Here is an 18,368-nt window from a genome sequence, read left to right as displayed (position 1 = left end):
TTCTGGAAGAAAAAAACGCAACTTGTATAGTATTTCAGTCACTGGAGAGAGCTTACCAATTACCATTTCCACGTGAGAATTCCACGACAAATGTTGCTCAGATATAACTCCAAGACACTTAATAGAAGGAACAATAGGTAAAATGGTGTTGTTAAGCTGTAAAACGGTACTAGTGTCAATATTTCGATTTTTCGGCCTAAAAAGTACAGCCTTTGTTTTATTAACATTTATTGTTAACGAGTTCGCGATACTCCAAGATGATAATTTTAACAGCACCTCGTTGGCTTTAATTATGAGATCTTCAGCATTCTTTTCGGTTATATGAATTGTATTGTCGTCTGCATATGCAATAAATTTTACGTCCTTGTCAATAGTCACTAGATCATTAATATAGATACAAAAAAACAAGGGGCCCAATATGCTGCCCTGTGGTACTCCTGCGATAAGTGGTTTCATATCGGACGCGTAACTCTTTAGAACTACGTGTTGCATGCGGTGTTGGAGATATGATTTTATTAACTTCAAAAAAACGCCTCGGAAACCATAATAGTTAATTTTTTTTAGTAGGGTAGCATGATTAATGCAGTCGAACGCCTTTGAGTAGTCGACAAAAATACCCAATGTACATAGCTGACGTGCGAAAGAATCTAATTTCCTTTAGTCTTAGAAGGGCAGTTTCAGTTGATTGACCTCTCGTAAATCCAAATTGCATGTTTGTTATTAATTTATGCTTAGTTGTAAAGGATGTAAAGCGGCTGTGAATTAATTTTTCCAGAGGTTTTGAAAAAATTGGCAAGACGGATATTGGTCTATGGGTAGTTAAAAATGCTTAATCCACACCAAGATGGTTTGAGAGAAGGCCGGTGGACAACGAACCATCTCGCTGCCTATTGACACGTGTACTTATCTTTATCGGGCGACCACGTTTCGCCGCTTAACAATCTGTAATCGCACAGCGCGGGACGCGCCTGCATGTATCCGACGTTTCTGGAAAGTTATCGATGCTTCTACCCGGCTGTCTGCTGTCGCCGAACCTCGCGTTATCTGATTTCATCGCTTGACGCGAATTGTGTAGAACTTTGTAGAAGGCATGCGGGTCCCAACGATTAGTCTGGAACATTCGATGACTGCTGTATAAAAGCCGACGCGCTTGACCCGCTGATCAGATTTTCGACGATCGCCGACCGTGTTCGCCGCTATCGTTGTGCTTAAGTGTAGCCTGTTTTGTGGGCACAGGTTCGCCCAATAAAAGTTAATTTTGTCGTTCACAGTATTGCTACTGTGTTCTTTGAAGTCACGACCACGTGACATCTGGTGGAGGTGTTTTTCGTCCATGTACCGGACGCCCCCGACAAGCCGTGATCCAAGCCCGGACCGCAAAGAGAGCACCAACGTAGTCCTGGACCATCGAGCAAGCCGTCGTCTACAACAGCTGCCCCCGGAGCACGGACTTCTACCTGAGAAGCCCAAGAAGATTGTGGCCAAGACAACCACAATGGCTGCCCCAGTGTCGCCCATCGTACTTCAACAACCCAGGGAGCCCCCTACCTTCCGTGGTGCTACGTCAGAGGATCCTGAAACCTGGCTCGAAACCTTCGAAAGGATCTCGACCTTTAATAACTGGACCTCTGAGGATAAGCTACGACACGTGTACTTCTCCTTGGAAGATGCCGCGAGGACTTGGTTCGAGAACCGGGAGTCCACCCTAGCAACATGGGACCTGTTCCGCAGTAACTTCCTGAGGACGTTCACGAGCGTTGTCCGAAAAGAAAGGGCCGAAGTTCTACTGGAAACCCGAGGCCAACTACCCAATGAGACCATCGCCATCTTCACAGAAGAGATGACCCGTCTTTTCCGGCACGCCGACCCGGAAATGTCCGAAGAGAAAAAAGTGCGTTTCTTGATGCGAGGCGTAAAGGAGCAACTTTTCGCCGGAATGGTAAGAAGCCCACCGAAGACCGTCGACGAGTTTCTTCGTGAGGCGACGAGCATCGAGAAGACACTGGAATTGCGGAACCGGCAATTCGACCGCCGCACCAAGCTAACAAGCTACGCCGGAATTCAATCACTGGCCACGGACGATCTGTGCGAGACCATCAGGGCCATTGTGCGCGAAGAACTGCGCAAAGTCTTGCCATCGTCGCAGCCTCAAGTGGCCTCGATCGCCGACATCGTGAAAGAAGAGCTGCACCGATCGCTTGGAGTTCCTGAGGTGCAACCACAAGTACCGCAGCCTCAGCCAGAAGCGATGACTTACGCCGCCGTCGCACGCCGTCAAGGTCCCCCTCCGCGACAGCGCCAGGGCCCTGCAACGCCCCAATTCCGTCGTCCGCCGCCGCCGCCAGTACCACCACCCGTCGCCCAGCGCACCTACGCGAGGAAGACGGACATTTGGCGCGCCCCCGACCACCGCCCGCTCTGCTACCACTGCGGCGAAGCCGGCCATGTTTACCGCCGGTGCCCATACCGCGAGCTGGGATTGCGAGGCTTCGCCGTCAACGCACAGCGCCCGAGGGAAGGTGAACGCCCTCGTGACATCGCCGACTACCTCGCCGCTACTCAGTGGAGCCCTCGACGACCGTCCCGTTCGCCCTCACCAGGCCGCTACCTGTCGCCACAGCGCCGACCATACACTGGCCCAGCCCGGGGCCGGTCCGTCAGGCCATATCCGGAAAACTAAAAGCAGCAACCGATGGAGGTGCGGTTGCTGTTCGTCGAACTGACGAAGATCCTCCGCCGCCGACGAAGACGCCGAAAAGCCCATCTCGACGACATAACAACGACGACACACCGCCGTCCCGACGAAGTCTGGCAGGAAAGAACACGCTGACGAATGACCACCTGACAACGCCACGTACCAACCACAGGTCAACGCGACGCAGCCGTGATCCGACGCCGAGGCCTAACTGTAACGCAAGACAAAGAACCACCGACCTCGACGTGCTTCTCGACGGCCACGCAGTCACCGCCTTAGTAGACACAGGAGCCGATTACTCTGTCATGAGTGGACCCATCGCAGCCCAATTGAAGAAAGTTAAGACTGCATGGGAAGGCCCGTTAATTCGGACCGCTGGAGGACACCTCATCACGCCGAGTGGAATCTTCACGGCAAGAATTACCATTCATGACCGGACTTACCCTGCCACCTTCGTTATCCTGCAACAGTGTTCACGAGATGTCATTTTCGGCATGGACTTCCTGAATCAACATGGCGCAGTCATCGACCTGAAGTCGAAATCGATAACGCTGTCACAAGACCAAGCGATACCGCCGGAGAGCTGTTGTAGTCACCACGCCTTGAGTGTGCTCGAAGATCAAGTGAGCATCCCGCCGCGCTCCAGCATTGTTATTTCCGTCGGCACTGAAACACCCGCTGACGTAGAAGGCCTCATCGAGGGCGACCAACATCTACTGCTCGACCGTGAAATTTGCGTCGCAAGAGGGATCGCTCAACTCCACGGAGGGCAAGTGGAAGTTATGCTAACCAACTTCAGCCAAGAGTTCAAGCACATCAACAAGGGCACGAAAATCGCATACATCGAGGAAATTGAGCAAACCAACAATGCCTTTGTCCTCTCGGATTCAGCCGCATCTACCCCGATGAGCACTGTCCCCGAACCAGACTTCGACGTCAATCCAAGTCTTCCTATGAGTAAGCAGCAACAGATCAGAAGTCTTCTCCGACGATACAAAGACTGCTTTTCGACGTCATCGAGGATTCGACAAACACCAGTTGCAAAGCATCGCATAATAACCGAAGAGAGCGCTCGACCACTCCGCCAGAGCCCTTACCGAGTTTCGACGCGAGAACGTGAAACTATTAGGCAACAAGTCGACGAAATGCTGCGCGACGACATCATCCAGCCATCGAAAAGCCCGTGGGCCTCTCCTGCAGTCCTGGTGAAGAAAAAGGACGGAACCCTACGCTTCTGCGTCGATTATCGTCGATTGAACAAGATCACGAAGAAGGATGTGTACCCCCTGCCACGGATAGACGACGCATTGGATCGGCTCTGCAACGCTAAATAGTTCTCGTCGATGGACCTCAAGTCTGGCTACTGGCAAATAGAAGTCGACGAGAGAGATCGCGAAAAGACTGCCTTCATCACGCCAGACGGCCTCTACGAGTTCAAGGTCATGCGATTCGGACTGTGCTCGGCGCCTGCAACGTTTCAGCGCGTCATGGACACGGTGTTAGCCGGACTGAAGTGGCAGACGTGCCTTGTTTACCTGGATGACGTCGTTGTCTTCGCCGGAAATTTCGACGATCACCTTAGGCGGCTTGCGACAGTGTTAGAAGCCATCAAGTCATCAGGGCTCACTCTGAAGCCGGAAAAGTGCCGCTTCGCTTACGATGAGCTTTTGTTCCTAGGCCACGTGATCAGCAAATCAGGAGTACGCCCCGACCCACAGAAGACAGCTGCCATCGCAAAGTTCCCGCAGCCAACCGACAAGAAGGCAGTGCGCAGATTCCTTGGCATGTGTGCCTACTATACGCGCTTTGTCAAGGACTTTTCACGCATCGCGGAGCCGCTAACACATCTAACCAAATGTGATGTCGCGTTCAAGTGGGAAACGCCGCAGGCCAAGGCATTTCAAGAACTCAAACGACGCATGCAGTCGCCGCCGGTACTTGCACACTTCGACGAGGACGCCGATACCGAAATCCACACTGACGCCAGTAGCCTAGGCCTCGGTGCCGACCTAGTCCAGAGGAAAGAAGGACTTGAAAGGGTGATATCGTATGCTAGCCGGTCACTGTCAAAAGCGGAAAGCAACTATTCTACGACTGAAAAGGAATGCCTCGCGATCATTTGGGCTACAGCTAAATTCCGCCCTTACCTCTATGGCAGGCCATTCAAAGTCGTCAGTGACCATCACGCATTGTGTTTGCTAGCTAACCTAAAGGACCCTTCAGGACGGCTGGCGCGGTGGAGCCTCAGATTGCAAGAATATGACGTCACCGTAATATACAAGTCCGGAAGAAAACACTCTGACGCCGACTGCTTATCACGCGCCCCCATCGATCCCCCGCCGCAAGACGACGAGGACGACGACGCCTTCCTTGGCGTAATAAGCGCGGAAGACTTCACTAAACAGCAGCGAGCAGACCCGGAGCTAAAAGGCCTCGTCGAGTACTTGGAAGGGAACACCGACGTTGTCCCTAGGGCATTTAAGCGCGGGTTGTCTTCGTTCACGCTACAAAACAACCTGCTCGTGAAGAAGAACTTCTCACCAATCTGCGCCAGCTACCTTCTTGTTGTACCGTCAGCGCTGCGTCCAGAAATACTGCACGCCCTACACGACGATCCAACCGCTGGGCACCTCGGATTCTCCCGGACGCTGTCGAGAATACAGGAAAGGTATTACTGGCCGCGTCTGACCGCCGACGTCGCCCGTTACGTCAAGACATGCCGAGACTGCCAACGACGCAAGACACCACCGACAAGGCCAGCAGGATTACTACAGCCGATCGAACCTCGTCGCAGACCATTCCAGCAGATTGGGATGGATTTGTAGGGGCCGTTTCCGATATCAACATCCGGGAATAAGTGGATCGTCGTGGCGACGGACTATCTCACCCGCTTTGCTGAAACTAAAGCTCTACCAAAATGCAGCGCAGCCGAAGTGGCGAAATTTTTCGTCGAGAACATCCTGCTGCGACATGGTGCCCCAGAAGTCCTCATCACCGACAGAGGAACGGCTTTTACAGCAGAGCTCACCCAAGCCATTCTGCAGTACAGCCAGACAAGCCACAGGAGGGCAACTGCCTACCATCCGCAGACGAATGGTCTCACGGAGCGCCTGAACAAGACCCTCGCCGACATGGTAGCAATGTACGTCGACGTCGAGCACAAGACGTGGGACGCGGTCCTGCCGTACGTAACCTTTGCGTACAACACGGCGGTGCAAGAAACAACACAGATCACGCCGTTTAAGCTGGTTTACGGCAGGAACCCGACGACGACGCTTGACGCCATGCTGCCGCACGTAACTGACGAAGAGAATGTTGACGTCGCTAGCTATCTCCAGCGCGCCGAAGAAGCCCGACAGCTCGCCCGCCTGCGAATCAAGAGCCAGCAGAGGACCGACAGCCGACACTACAACCTCCGACGATGCTTCGTCGAGTACCAGCCTGGCGACCGTGTTTGGGTCTGGACCCCGATACGCCGACGAGGACTCAGTGAGAAACTACTCCGACGCTATTTCGGACCCTACAAGGTCATCCGACGTATTGGCGCTCTGGACTATGAGGTCGTGCCAGACGGCATTTCGCATTCACAGCGGCGCCGCGCACGATCTGAAGTGGTCCACGTGGTGCGCCTTAAACCATTTTACGGACGCTGACGAACTTCATTTTTGTTCTTTTCTTTGCTACGAGTGCTTTTGTTTAATACTTTCGTTTGTTTGCAGCATCGGGTCGATGCTTTTTAAGAGGGGGGTATTGACACGTGTACTTATCTTTATCGGGCGACCACGTTTCGCCGCTTAACAATCTGTAATCGCACAGCGCGGGACGCGCCTGCATGTATCCGACGTTTCTGGAAAGTTATCGATGCTTCTACCCGGCTGTCTGTTGTCGCCGAACCTCGCGTTATCTGATTTCATCGCTTGACGCGAATTGTGTAGAACTTTGTAGAAGGCATGCGGGTCCCAACGATTAGTCTGGAACATTCGATGACTGCTGTATAAAAGCCGACGCGTTTGACCCGCTGATCAGATTTTCGACGATCGCCGACCGTGTTCGCCGCTATCGTTGTGCTTAAGTGTAGCCTGTTTTGTGGGCACAGGTTCGCCCACAGGCTATGCAGTGCAACATTCTTCACGATATTGTCCAGAAGCAGTATTTTTGCTTTGTGTTCCTCCACATGAAAAATAGAACATCGCGTGGCTCTATGGAATTCTGGGGGACCTCTCTGGAATTGGTAACCTAGGAAACATGTTTAATGTTACGAAAGGTACTTATTGATGCTAACATTGCACGTTAAAGTTGGTAATGCTTCGACTCGGCCATTTATACAAGGAATTTGCGTGCCTTATGGAGACGTGCATAACTGCACGCTTTTTGTGATGCAAATTACCCTGTTTCGTGCATCAGTACCTCCGACATTTTTTATTATAATTAGAATTATTCTAATTGTAATTATTATAAGTACTCTTGTAACCTTGCAGTGTGCGAGCGACAAGTTCAAGTAAGCCTTAACGAAGTGGTTAGGTGAACCAATAAAAACGGATCTAAATTAATCAATATCAGAACTCACGTGTTCTTTTCACACAATAAAGGACCAGTATCAGGTACGGATGTATAATTACACAAACAGCGCATACCAGTGAACACAGAACGCAAATTTTTAGGCATCATACGAGACTCAAGCCTAACTTAATGTCTACACATAGGTACCTCAAGGTCTAATGCCTATTAGTGATGGAAGTTCTTTACATTTGACGCTCGAATCATGGGGTAGTGAGAGGAGCTCTCTATCAACTGCTGCAAGAGCCTTATAAGTACACGCTTAGAATACGGGTCTATATTGTATCAATCTGCTACGCCCTGTGCTTTAAATATGTTGGGCCCTGTTCACTATATGGTCATGAACCTGGCTTAGATGCCTTGAGGACAACTCCCGTAGAAAGTTTCTACGTTGAGTCGAACGAGTGGCCCCTCACTTCCCGAGGTAATATTCCACCCTCACATATTTTCCCAAGTAACTACGAACTGTGAACATCCTTGCTATCCAACCATAAGATATACAGTCGCACTGTTTCAAGGTACACCAGACGAAAATATGAAGTCAAGGTAAGGTGATAGATTAAGGCTAGAGAACGTCTAAGCCGTTCGTATTAAAGCGAAGTGAGTGTTAGCGCTTGAGAAATTGAAGTAAATGCAAGACAGGATTCCAGACTCCCACGGGACATTTAATGTTAGTCCGATGACGTACGCCATCATCATTATAATTTTGTCTCTAGCACTAAACCTGTGGTACTAAAAATATAATTGCATAGCATTATAGGATGCAGCACAATGCTGCATCTCTTCTAATTTTTAGAAAAAAATATCTCATTCGTGTTACCTTTGATAATGACGCGGGTGGTAGAAATGATTCGTTCTGGCTCGACTCTGCGCCATCCGGGCTTTCGCATTTGAGTAGTATCGATATCACCTAGTGCTGTGTTGTTTCGCTAAATCGCAAAACTCACCAAGAAAGCTGCAGTTTCGCGCGATAGGAGCTTCGATTGCGACAGCAAATTAGTAGACCGCTATACGAAGTAAGGTTAGTATCTTTATTGGCCGTATAAACTTGTAAATGTTCGCTTGCTAATTAAAATAACAATGATGGTGCGAGGCGCACACAAGCAAACACGGACACATCTCACTCGATGACAGCGCACACTCGCCGTCAAAACGATGGAGTGAGGAAGCGCGGCCGCAGCGGCGAGCAAATTGACCCATGTCTATGTGAGCGGGGAAGCCCCCCGGTAAACTGGAATTGCTTCACGAGCTCCAGTTTATCCCCTGGTGTTTGGTAGGCCATGCTTCTGAGAGAAAAACATATTTTAAAAAATCAGCGGCAGTTACGATACTCTCTAATGCGAAATTTGAGCGCAGCTGTATACGTGTTTTCATTTCGCGATATATTGGCTGGCGCGGACAGTGTCTCGTGCTGTACTGTGTGAGCGATGTATGGCGTGACTATACTCGCGGACAACTTTCTGTGGCTATGAAGGGAAAGCTGCGGGGGTGTAGCTTCTGCACATGTGTTAGCGCGTTAGGTTGTGCTCGAGCGTTTGACAGTCATTTTGGTTGCTTGGAGAAGACGAGAAGACGTGCAACAGTTTCGCGTTTGCCCGGACGCGGAAGCGAAAATCCGCAAAATAAGGAAACTTTTGCATTCAGTGGTGTTTTTTCTTATTTAACTGTTGCTAATAAGGTGTCTATATTTTCTCTTCCCCAGCATAAACTGACGTGGATAAAAAAACGGGACTCTTTTCAGAAGCGCTTTCAAGTTTGCGTGCTTTGCCTCTGTAGCTTTCCCTTCATACCCACAGAAAGTTGTCCGCGAGTATACCTCCTTAATCGGGAGATCGAGATGCGGCGCGTGGGTGATGCGGGAGCGCTATTCACAGCAGCCGCCGCAGACAGGCCTCTGCTCATGCAGCGCTTTGTTTCCATACAGACGACGCGCGCTACTCCGGCACCATTTCGTAGCCATCGTCACCGCAAAGCACGTCTTGTGGGGCAATACGCATTTCTTTCATTTCTTCTCACGCTTTCGCCATACCCTCATCTTCCGCTTTTCACTTCATGGTTCCGCTGCACCTTCCTCTTCTGCTTTGCTCCTCGCGCTGCTTTGGCTATCGCAGTCTTCCATCTCCCCGCTGCGCTCCGCGTTCGCATTTATCCTTCTCGCTGTTCTTTTGATCGCTTACGAGGGTAATTGACGATCGCCGCAGGAAAACCAAGCCTGCTTCCATGAGAACAGTTTTACCGATGCATGAAGAGGAGACGCCATCCTGTTGGTCGTCTGCTATACTCTTGACGAGCGCCCGATTTTCTCAGCAGAAGCAAGAGAAAACGAGTACGGGTTGTCTTTGCTGTTGCAGTCTGTCTTGTGCTAACAGGAGTCATTTTCAGTCTATTTCTTCTTGTAACCAGAATTTCTTTGTGTGTGTGTGGTTTCACGTTTTAAGTACGAGCAGTGCAACCGTGTTTCACAATATTTTACCGTATTGCGATCAAAATACGAGAGCCAGGACACCATAGAGTGATGCAGCTGCGTTTGGGCGCATTATTTGCCCAAAGAAAATTGTTTTACTTCGCATTTTATTGCAGTAGCAATTATATGGACCCTACAGGCACATTTCTGCCGTAGCCCTTACCGTCCTCTTCCATATAAAATCCGAGGGCGATAAAATTGTGGCCACGCGCCGTATGCTGTATTGTTTGGTTGAAAGCATGTGAGGGTAAGCCGGTGATCGCGACTAAATCTCGCGTGCGCAAGGGGGGACAGCGCGGAGGAACCACGTTGTCGTCCAACGCGGGCAAGGCTCCAGGAGAGGGGAGGGAGGTAAGACGAGCACTATACTAAGGGCCGCCGACGCGCGTGTTTACAATCTGCCTTTTTCACGGCGCGACGGCGCATGGGCCATGCCCTAGCGGATTAGTCGCGAAACGTTATGGAAGGTAAGCGCGCGCGGCCGCGCGGCATATTGGGGTGAACTACCCCAGAAACAAAAAGCGCACGGACGCTCACTGCAGCGAACACTTGTGCCGTGTACCGCGTTAAAACTCTAGTTTCCATTGTAGCTCGACATCGGTGCGGTGCCGAACACGTGCGTAGTGTAAGACTGGAACTCCACTTTAAGACAGAAAAAGACCAGGGCTTCGTCCGGACTGCACCGTGAACAACGTAGTTGCCGCCTTGCATTGACGGCTGTCAAATTTATCGATAAACCCCTGTGTTACACTTGGGCGACACTTCAAAAACACGTTGCTGACGCAGTCTCCTTGCAGCGTCGGCCCATTGTTGCTGATGGTGGCAGCCGCGTGCCTTACTTCATGTACTCGTTTAATACGTGGTAACACTGGGTCGATACGAGACCGACAAGAGGCTGACGCCAACGATTCAGCACTGTGTCCCTGAGACCATTTGATCATAATAGGGTAACAACGACGCAACAGACGGGTGCGAGTTGTCAGATAGCGCGACGGGTTTTCTTGTCGACGGCACCGACAAAATCAACGCTCCGACCACGATAGCTTGACCGAACCACACGCGATCAGCTATCGAACCGACAACGCGATAGCTGCAGCTCATTCACTTGGAAATGTAATTATTCGCGGTCAAAATGCGTCGACATGCCTTCGAAGTTGAAATGCACGATCTTGAGTCCACTCAAGCCGTGCACGTGAAGTTTGAGTCAATGTCAACCCGGTTTAGCGAAGGTTGGGTTGCGCCTGACCCTGTCATGGTCGTGCACCCGCTACCGATGGTCCTGAACTTGAAAATATAACCAATCAGGACGAAGGAAACCACTCTTATAGTTCAGTTGTGTCCCTATAGCGATCTGATAACTGCTCTTCACTTCGCACGGCACGTACACAATAAGTGGCAAGCGGCGACACAGCGCGGTGCCAACATCTCGTACTTTGGTCCCCGTTCCCGAACGCTGCCGGCCACATTCCCGTAGATGGTGGGTCTCTGTGTGTTGTTATGCTGACACATTGCTTAAATCCAGAGAAGCGCTGTTTACCTCTGCGTCAAACGGGAAAGAAGATAATCATTCGGTACAACAGCATAAACTCGCTCATTACCAACGGTGTCAACAATGGCATCCGCGTTCTTGCGAGAGAACTACACGGCCTATAAGTGGGGGCCTATAAGTTTTCTTTAATAATACTTTATGGCACGCGCAAACTGTCAGTGTGATGAAGTTAAATAAAAGCCAGAATCAGTAGTAACAGCCTGTAATATATATGTGTCTGGATCCCAGATGCAGTTTAAGTCACTCCGACGCTCATATTGAATCGTCTCAGGGAGGAACAACGCGGCTCAGATGCGCAGATATGTATAATTTGCTACATTGAGATTATTTCACATCAGCGATGCACCGTTTCTACAATATTCGATTAGCTAACAGTGATCTGAAGCATGTAGATGTAGATGTAAACAAATGCACCGCTTTCGCAAATTCCACGTGGTAGGCTCCTCTCGAAGGCTTCTGGAGTATGCGAAATGTTTAGTGAATGTGTAAAATGAATACAGAAAGCGATGTGCAATCGCAGACATCAGCGACAGCGAAATCTAAGGTAGCCGCATCGGCAGACAGAACTCGGCGTGCCTTTCTCGGCCGCGCTGTTACCACAACAGCGCACTCGGGCCTGTTCACCCAATATAGCGACATGCTGCCCCGGAGAAACCATTAATAATTCTTCGCGATCCACAAACGCACCACCGACGCACACTCAACATGGGCACAGGTACACAAATCAACCTGCAAAATCCCCGGCACCCTTCTAAAACGTTTCCAGCGGCGTGCGTCAGAGGGCAGCACAGGAATATGAAAAAGGCGTATTGCTAGCAAGTACAGCGGTGCGTGGCATTTCACGAGGCGCACGACGTTTCTACTCAGGCGCGAGTAATAGCGAATGCGAGCGAGAAAATCTGGAGACTTTTACTCCTTGAATATCTGACTTTGCCTAGGCATACGGAGGAGAAGTCTCTTTGCTCGTGATGTACGCATTTGTCCCTAGGCGTGCCGGCATTGCGGAGTGGGGTCGAGTTTGTTTACGTTCGGACGCTGGCTGCCGGCGCGGTGAGACATGTGAAGCAGTGGGCACTTACGCCCCACTCGGTGATCGCTGTGTCTAAAGGTACATCGAACGTACTCGACTCCCACAAGCTATAGGTATCGGACAGATGTTTTCGCGCCTGTGGCGCTGCTGCTGAGTCAGTCATGCCGGGTTAAACTTTCCTCGCGCCTTGTGGCGTTGTACCTTCATAAAAACATCACCGATTTTCCCGAGGGAGCTGCAGAGGCCGTAGTAAATGTCGGGCCTGCTCTCCTGGAGCAGTATCTTTCCTCTTGGAGGGCTTTTCGTATGCTACTCTCCGTGACCTTTCAGGAGCATTTCTCGAGGAGTCCCCTTTGAGTGAAATAAACGTACAGCAGCTTAAAAACCGCGGTGGAACGCCATTGGCTGAATGGCCGTAGGGGACGGCTTGATGTCGCGCCGTGAGGATTATTGACCTTGCGCCTCGCCCACGTTAGGTTGCCTTGGCTTTCAGTGACGTTAGGTGAGGTTAGCGCAAAAGGCGTTAGAGTGGCGCGGCGCACCCTCACAGTGGTTGCAAGAGCGTCGAGCGTGTACCAGTGGCCTTTCAGACAGTCGCATTCAGCCGTGGATGCTAAGGCGCCGTGCCCTATAGATTTTCAATATATGTGATTGGGCCTCTACTACGGTCCCTACGGTTCCTCAGGGAAAATCAGTGATGTTATTTCTGAGGTCCAGCGCCCTAAAGCTCGAGAAAGGTTTAATACGACACGATTGATTCAGCACGAGCGCCGCGGGCGCGAGAGTGTTCCCGCCACACCGATCACCAAGTGAGGAATCAGTGTCTACTACTTCACCTGTTTTACGGCACCAGCAGCCAGCGTCCGAGTCTAAACAAACTCGTCCCCACTCCGCAATGCCAGCGCGCCTAGGGACAAGCGCATACAACACGAGCAAAGAAACTTCTCTTCCGTAGTGCCTAGGCCGAACCAGATATTCAATTCAGCTTTATTCAACGTCTGCCAGGTGTTTGGAGCATGGACAAAACGCCCGAAAAAGCTTGACTGGGTCTGTGCACCATAGCGTGACGTACAGTGGCATCAATGCCATACATGTAGAGGAGAAAATCAATTTGCGAGAAATACAAATACTTCAGAAAAATACAAAAACAATGCAAACAGGCATATATGTTCATAAAGAAAATCCATAAATATACAGAAACATTAAAGGAAATTCACTGGATCAGAAACGAGAAAGAAAATACAGAGAATACAAGCAGTGTTTCAACAAAAAATAAAACAATCGAGAGGTATAGATATATGTTGTGTAGCTAATTCAAAGAGTTCAATTCTATTGCCGTGCCATTTTTGGCCAACTCATTTAACAAGGTTGGTAATGTGTACCTTAGCATTTGCTTACCGTAGGTCGTGCGGCATATTTCAACTTTCCATGTTTCGGGATAGCGTGTGTTGCATGTAGGAGAATTTTTTGCAACCTCGCCAGTGATTTCATGGAGGAAAAGGCCCCATATTTTAAAGCGAAGCTTCTTTGCCTTTTCCTTCGATTTTTAATTGCTGCTGATGTCGCGCACACCGCGTTGGGGGGTGGACCAGCGCGTGTATATAAATGACAGGCGCGAGTAAGAGAGGAAAGGCGACGGGAGAAACTAGTTTTCACCCCACCGCGCTCCACAATGCCCTCTGGAGCTCCCTGGCCGTCGCCACGTTAGCCGCTTGACAGCTCTAATTATCCTTGACTCCCCTCGGAAGCATTGCGAAAACTGCAGCGCTTCCCTTTCTATTAATGCGAGGCCAGAAGGGGCGCAGGTAGAACTGTAGAGAGAAGAGGAGAACGAGGGAGAAGAGCCAGTTGCCGTATAAGAGAGGGGGAAGCGGTGACATGAAAAGGCACGGAAACCCCACTACTACACCACAGCTGTTGCGGGTAAACAGGATAAGCTTGCGTTCAAGTTACGGTACAGTACGTTGCTTCTATTTCTGAAAAATAAACGCCATGCTATTATGTCAAGCAGGCAACTTACGCAGGGCGTGTAGAAGCAGAGCCGCATTAATGAAAGCGCACCGAGGGGTCCAGGAGAGATCACGGAGGCAGTCGATCGTCAAATCAATACTTCTGTACCCGCCGCATTAGCGTTGCGGCTATGTCATTGCTAGAGGTCCTTGATTTGATCCAAATCGCGACAGCCGCATTTCAACGGGGGCGAAATAGAAAACTCACGTGCGCTTAGATTTTGGGACATGTTAAAGAACATCACGATGTCCAAATTAATCCGGATTCCGCCACTACGACTTGCCTCATAATCCGAGTGTGATTTTGACACGTACAGCCCCATAATCCAATTCAAGTTTAATACTTCTGCCACAATGTGATGTGCCATGTAAGGAAATGACAACACTGAACCCTCTGAGAGGCTATAAAATATGGCACACAGCAAGGCTTCAAGCAAATACCTCTCCCTGTGTGTTCAGTGTACTATGCAGACAAACAGCAGTGGTGCACGCAAGGTAACTTTTAACATCAACTCACCACTCTAGTGTTAGCCTAAAAGTTGAAGAAATTAAACTGTAGCCGTCAACATCGCCACTAATTATCGCCAATCAAATCATCCAGCACGGAAAGCTTCGCTTACATCGAATCCCACAGTGCGCGGATCTGCATAAATTTTTCTCTCCCACTCGTTCTTACTCTCGCATGCGCACAAACATCCGGCGCCTCCTGAAATGTCACGACCCCTTGTACTAACTAGGAATTACAAAGTCGCGGCCTAGGAGGCCGCGCGCGGATGCTCTGGCCGCAGCATCTTGACAGCTATCTGCGACGGAGACGGTGTTCCCCGCACGCTGTGTTTTCGGGGCTTAATTCGCATTGATGCGAGACGCAGGGCGAAGGTCAATTCGCTCCTCACTCCAGCGTTTTGATTGCGAGTTCCCATGCTCATCGAGTGAGTTGTGTTCATAACTGCTTATGCGCGCGTGACACAGTGCTTGTTAGTTACGTTAGTATGACTATGTTAAGAAGTTTATACGGCCGATAAAACTACTGTCCTTACTTCTTGTAGCTGTCCAGTAATATTCTATCGCAATCAATGCTTCGCCTTTTGGTCGAAACTGAAACTTCTTCATTAGCAAATTTCACACAGCAAGAGGTCAAATTACAAAAGGCAATATTAGATTTGGGCATCTTGTCTCTACAGTACAAACTACGTGTTTTACAGGCGCACTATTACATAACAAAGCTGTTACAATTTTCCAATACCAAAGTCGTTTTATTTTTATTTGCATGTGACAAAATTGCAAAATCAAATCGTTTGTCACAACAGTTATCTGTGATTACTTAAGCAAAACTTTACCAGTAAGCACGAACGGCTGAAAGGCAGGCGACAGGACATTTCGGCATATTCAGACACAGACAAGACAGATTCACGCGAGGTGGATTTGACCGTGCTGGGGCAATGGTCTAAAACAAGAAATGAAGGCAATCATCTATAACTTGCACACAACACTATTGCTGGAACGAATTTCAGTGATTTTACCGGAAAATCGTGCTTTTAATTCATCTAGGCAAAATCATTATAATTTTCGTTGCGATTTATACTGAACTACCCTAATTGTTGTTTTAGCTGCTACAATATTTAAGTAGAACGATTGTTGATGCTGCTTTCTGAATAGCTGTCTGTATATAGTGATCTGTTTTTTACAGCTAAATTATCTTGATTCATGAATTTCTTCACTTGTAGATAAGGCGCTGACGGATTAGTATGTTCAGCGTTTTATTTAGCACCTGTCTTACTCGTTCTGCCGAACGCCAATCGCAGGAAGGCTAGCTTCCGAAAGTGCTAAAGCACTATTCAATTTTCTATGTGGATCTCTTACTCTGGAAGAATTTGTGTTGCACAGGGGAACCTTGCAAGAACACCTTAAAGCGTGGCTCGCTAAGCGCCTGCGTTATTACAGTGCGCAAGAAAACAGATAGACAGGGACCGACAGAGTAGCCACTACAAGGTGGTGACTGCAACAGATTTATTGCCACGCAACGCACTTATAAATATCCAATTCGATGCACAAGTGCGCACAGAAAAAACAAACCCAAGGCGATACGTGAAGCCCTTCTTCCATAGCGGTGAAAGATATCGATTCGCACGAGATGATGCGCACGCTAAACGCGCTGTGTCTCTGTGGAGGAGGTGGAGGGGCGATCTTGAGTACATGCGTGTGTAGGTGTGTGCAGGAATGTGGGAAGTGGTAAACTGCATCTAATTACATATATACATTAATATGTTAGCTGCTGGCCTGTGACATGCTACAGAATGACGGGTTTCTGTGATTGTTCTGGTGTTATTTTTGTAAATTCCAATCTGCGCTGCTGGAGTACTTCTTGAGAGGGTGTTACTATCTAGGTTCTGCCGCAAATTTATAATTTCTGCGATGTTGTTCACTTTTCTGGTATATTTGCGATTAATGCTTTTTAAATCATGTGCTCTTAATCCTTCAATTCCTACTATGGTGTACGGGCCAGATGTACATACTGTAAGAGCCAGCTGATTTTTATCAATGACACTCGCATACCAACAGAGTCATTCCGGAATCGGAGAAGCTCGCTTTAGCGTTCTCCCCCTGCAAAAAGATGTGCTTTAAAGTGAGCAGAATTACGTTTTTAACTTTCCGAGCAGAAAGTAAGGATGGACTCGCCCTTTTAAGCATTTTATAAGCCTATAAATATATGTGCTTATTTACTGTCAAACAGTTTTATGGCAACTTAAAAACTATGCGCCGCTGTCACGGGAAAGGTACTAAAGTTTGTGCGCTTGTGCTATTCGCAGGAGCCAAGCTACGGGAGGACATCTACAAGGCGTTCGAAAACATCTACCCTATCCTAAAGAAATACCAGTCAATGTGAAATGATTCTGTCAATTCATTTGCCTTGAAATAAAACCTTAGAAACGAAATTGCCCGGGTGCCAAGTTGCGAGCTCTCTTACACGTCCCTCGAGCTTCGTCATCTCTCAGTAAGTCCGAGAATAGGTTGGTGGCAGGATGCGCAATTAGCTCAGTGGCGGCATTTCCTTCATTCTCGCGTCTCCCGAAGGTTGCTTTGTACTGCTTCATCGCTGCATCAAGGCAAGCTATGCAGTGACGACGTTGAGATTTTCAATAATTCATAAGCTTGCGCAGATAAAGTTTCAAGAAAAAGCTCTGGATAACGGCAAACGTACTTTTATTTACGCAACTTATCTGTTTCTTTTACCATCGTTCTGCACGAGACTTGACTAGAACAAAAGTTGGATTGAAATAAATGTTTCCTGGGACGGGCGAGGTATTACGCTTGACAGTCAGGCAAAATTATGCATGACCAGCATGGGTAGAGAACTTTTCATTACGTCGCATTTAGTAAGTTTATTGAGTTTGCTTTTACCTGTTTCGCCGAAGTTGCCTTTTTATTGGCAATCAAGGCACAGTGCAACGACATCGCACCGTGGTCAACGCCAGTGTACCGTAAGCACCAGATGAGCGCGCATGAAGAATCGTTGGTATTTTTCAGTGGCTAGAAATCTGCAAAGGATCGCTAGTGTATCAACAAGTTATGTCTATGCAGCCACCGATGTGCGCCGTTCGCAACCACATGCATTGCCGAGTGCAACATGAAAGACATGGCCAGATGGCGAGCTGTTTACGAAGTTCCTTTTACTTAGTTCGCGATTGCTCGTGGCCCTATTTTTTTTTTTTTTTTGCGCATACGCTCCACGAAGCAGCAGATGTGGACGACAAAACGTGCGACGGCACGTGGTCGCTAGTCGAATAAATAAACAGATCACTGATATGCAATTGCTCCGTCGTTGCACATACCGGGCATCGAATAATACTGTCGCATATGCGCCCGAGATGAATTGGACAGAAAACCGTTGTTGTTTAGCACCTAATACAACTTTCTCTCCCCTATCGTCCTACCTACTAAAGCGGTCGTCACCTAGTAGTTAAACCTCTGAGAGAGACAGGCAAGATGGTTGGTTCTGATCCAGTACGCACCTGCTTAGAAGCTACGGCGCTGATGGGTTGCTGTGGCATGCACAACGAATT

General features: G+C 49.0%; 1 protein-coding gene across 1 annotated transcript in view; it reads left to right on the top strand.

The window, feature by feature from the left end:
• Positions 1–17,240, top strand: part of LOC126518601 (TATA-box-binding protein-like) — a 197,656-nt gene extending 180,416 nt beyond the window's left edge. Inside the window, exon 7 of the mRNA XM_050168379.3 lies at positions 17,115–17,240. Within this exon, the coding sequence (XP_050024336.1) occupies positions 17,115–17,191 (77 nt within the window). The 3' untranslated portion in view covers positions 17,192–17,240. The remainder of the gene's footprint in view (positions 1–17,114) is intronic.
• The last annotated feature ends 1,128 nt before the right edge of the window (positions 17,241–18,368 follow it).

Source organism: Dermacentor andersoni, chromosome 1 (genome assembly GCF_023375885.2).
Source record: "Dermacentor andersoni chromosome 1, qqDerAnde1_hic_scaffold, whole genome shotgun sequence".
NCBI lineage: Eukaryota > Metazoa > Arthropoda > Arachnida > Ixodida > Ixodidae > Dermacentor > Dermacentor andersoni.
The sequence above is the reverse complement of the archived record's forward strand: the minus strand, read 5'-3'. Positions and strand labels throughout refer to the sequence as shown.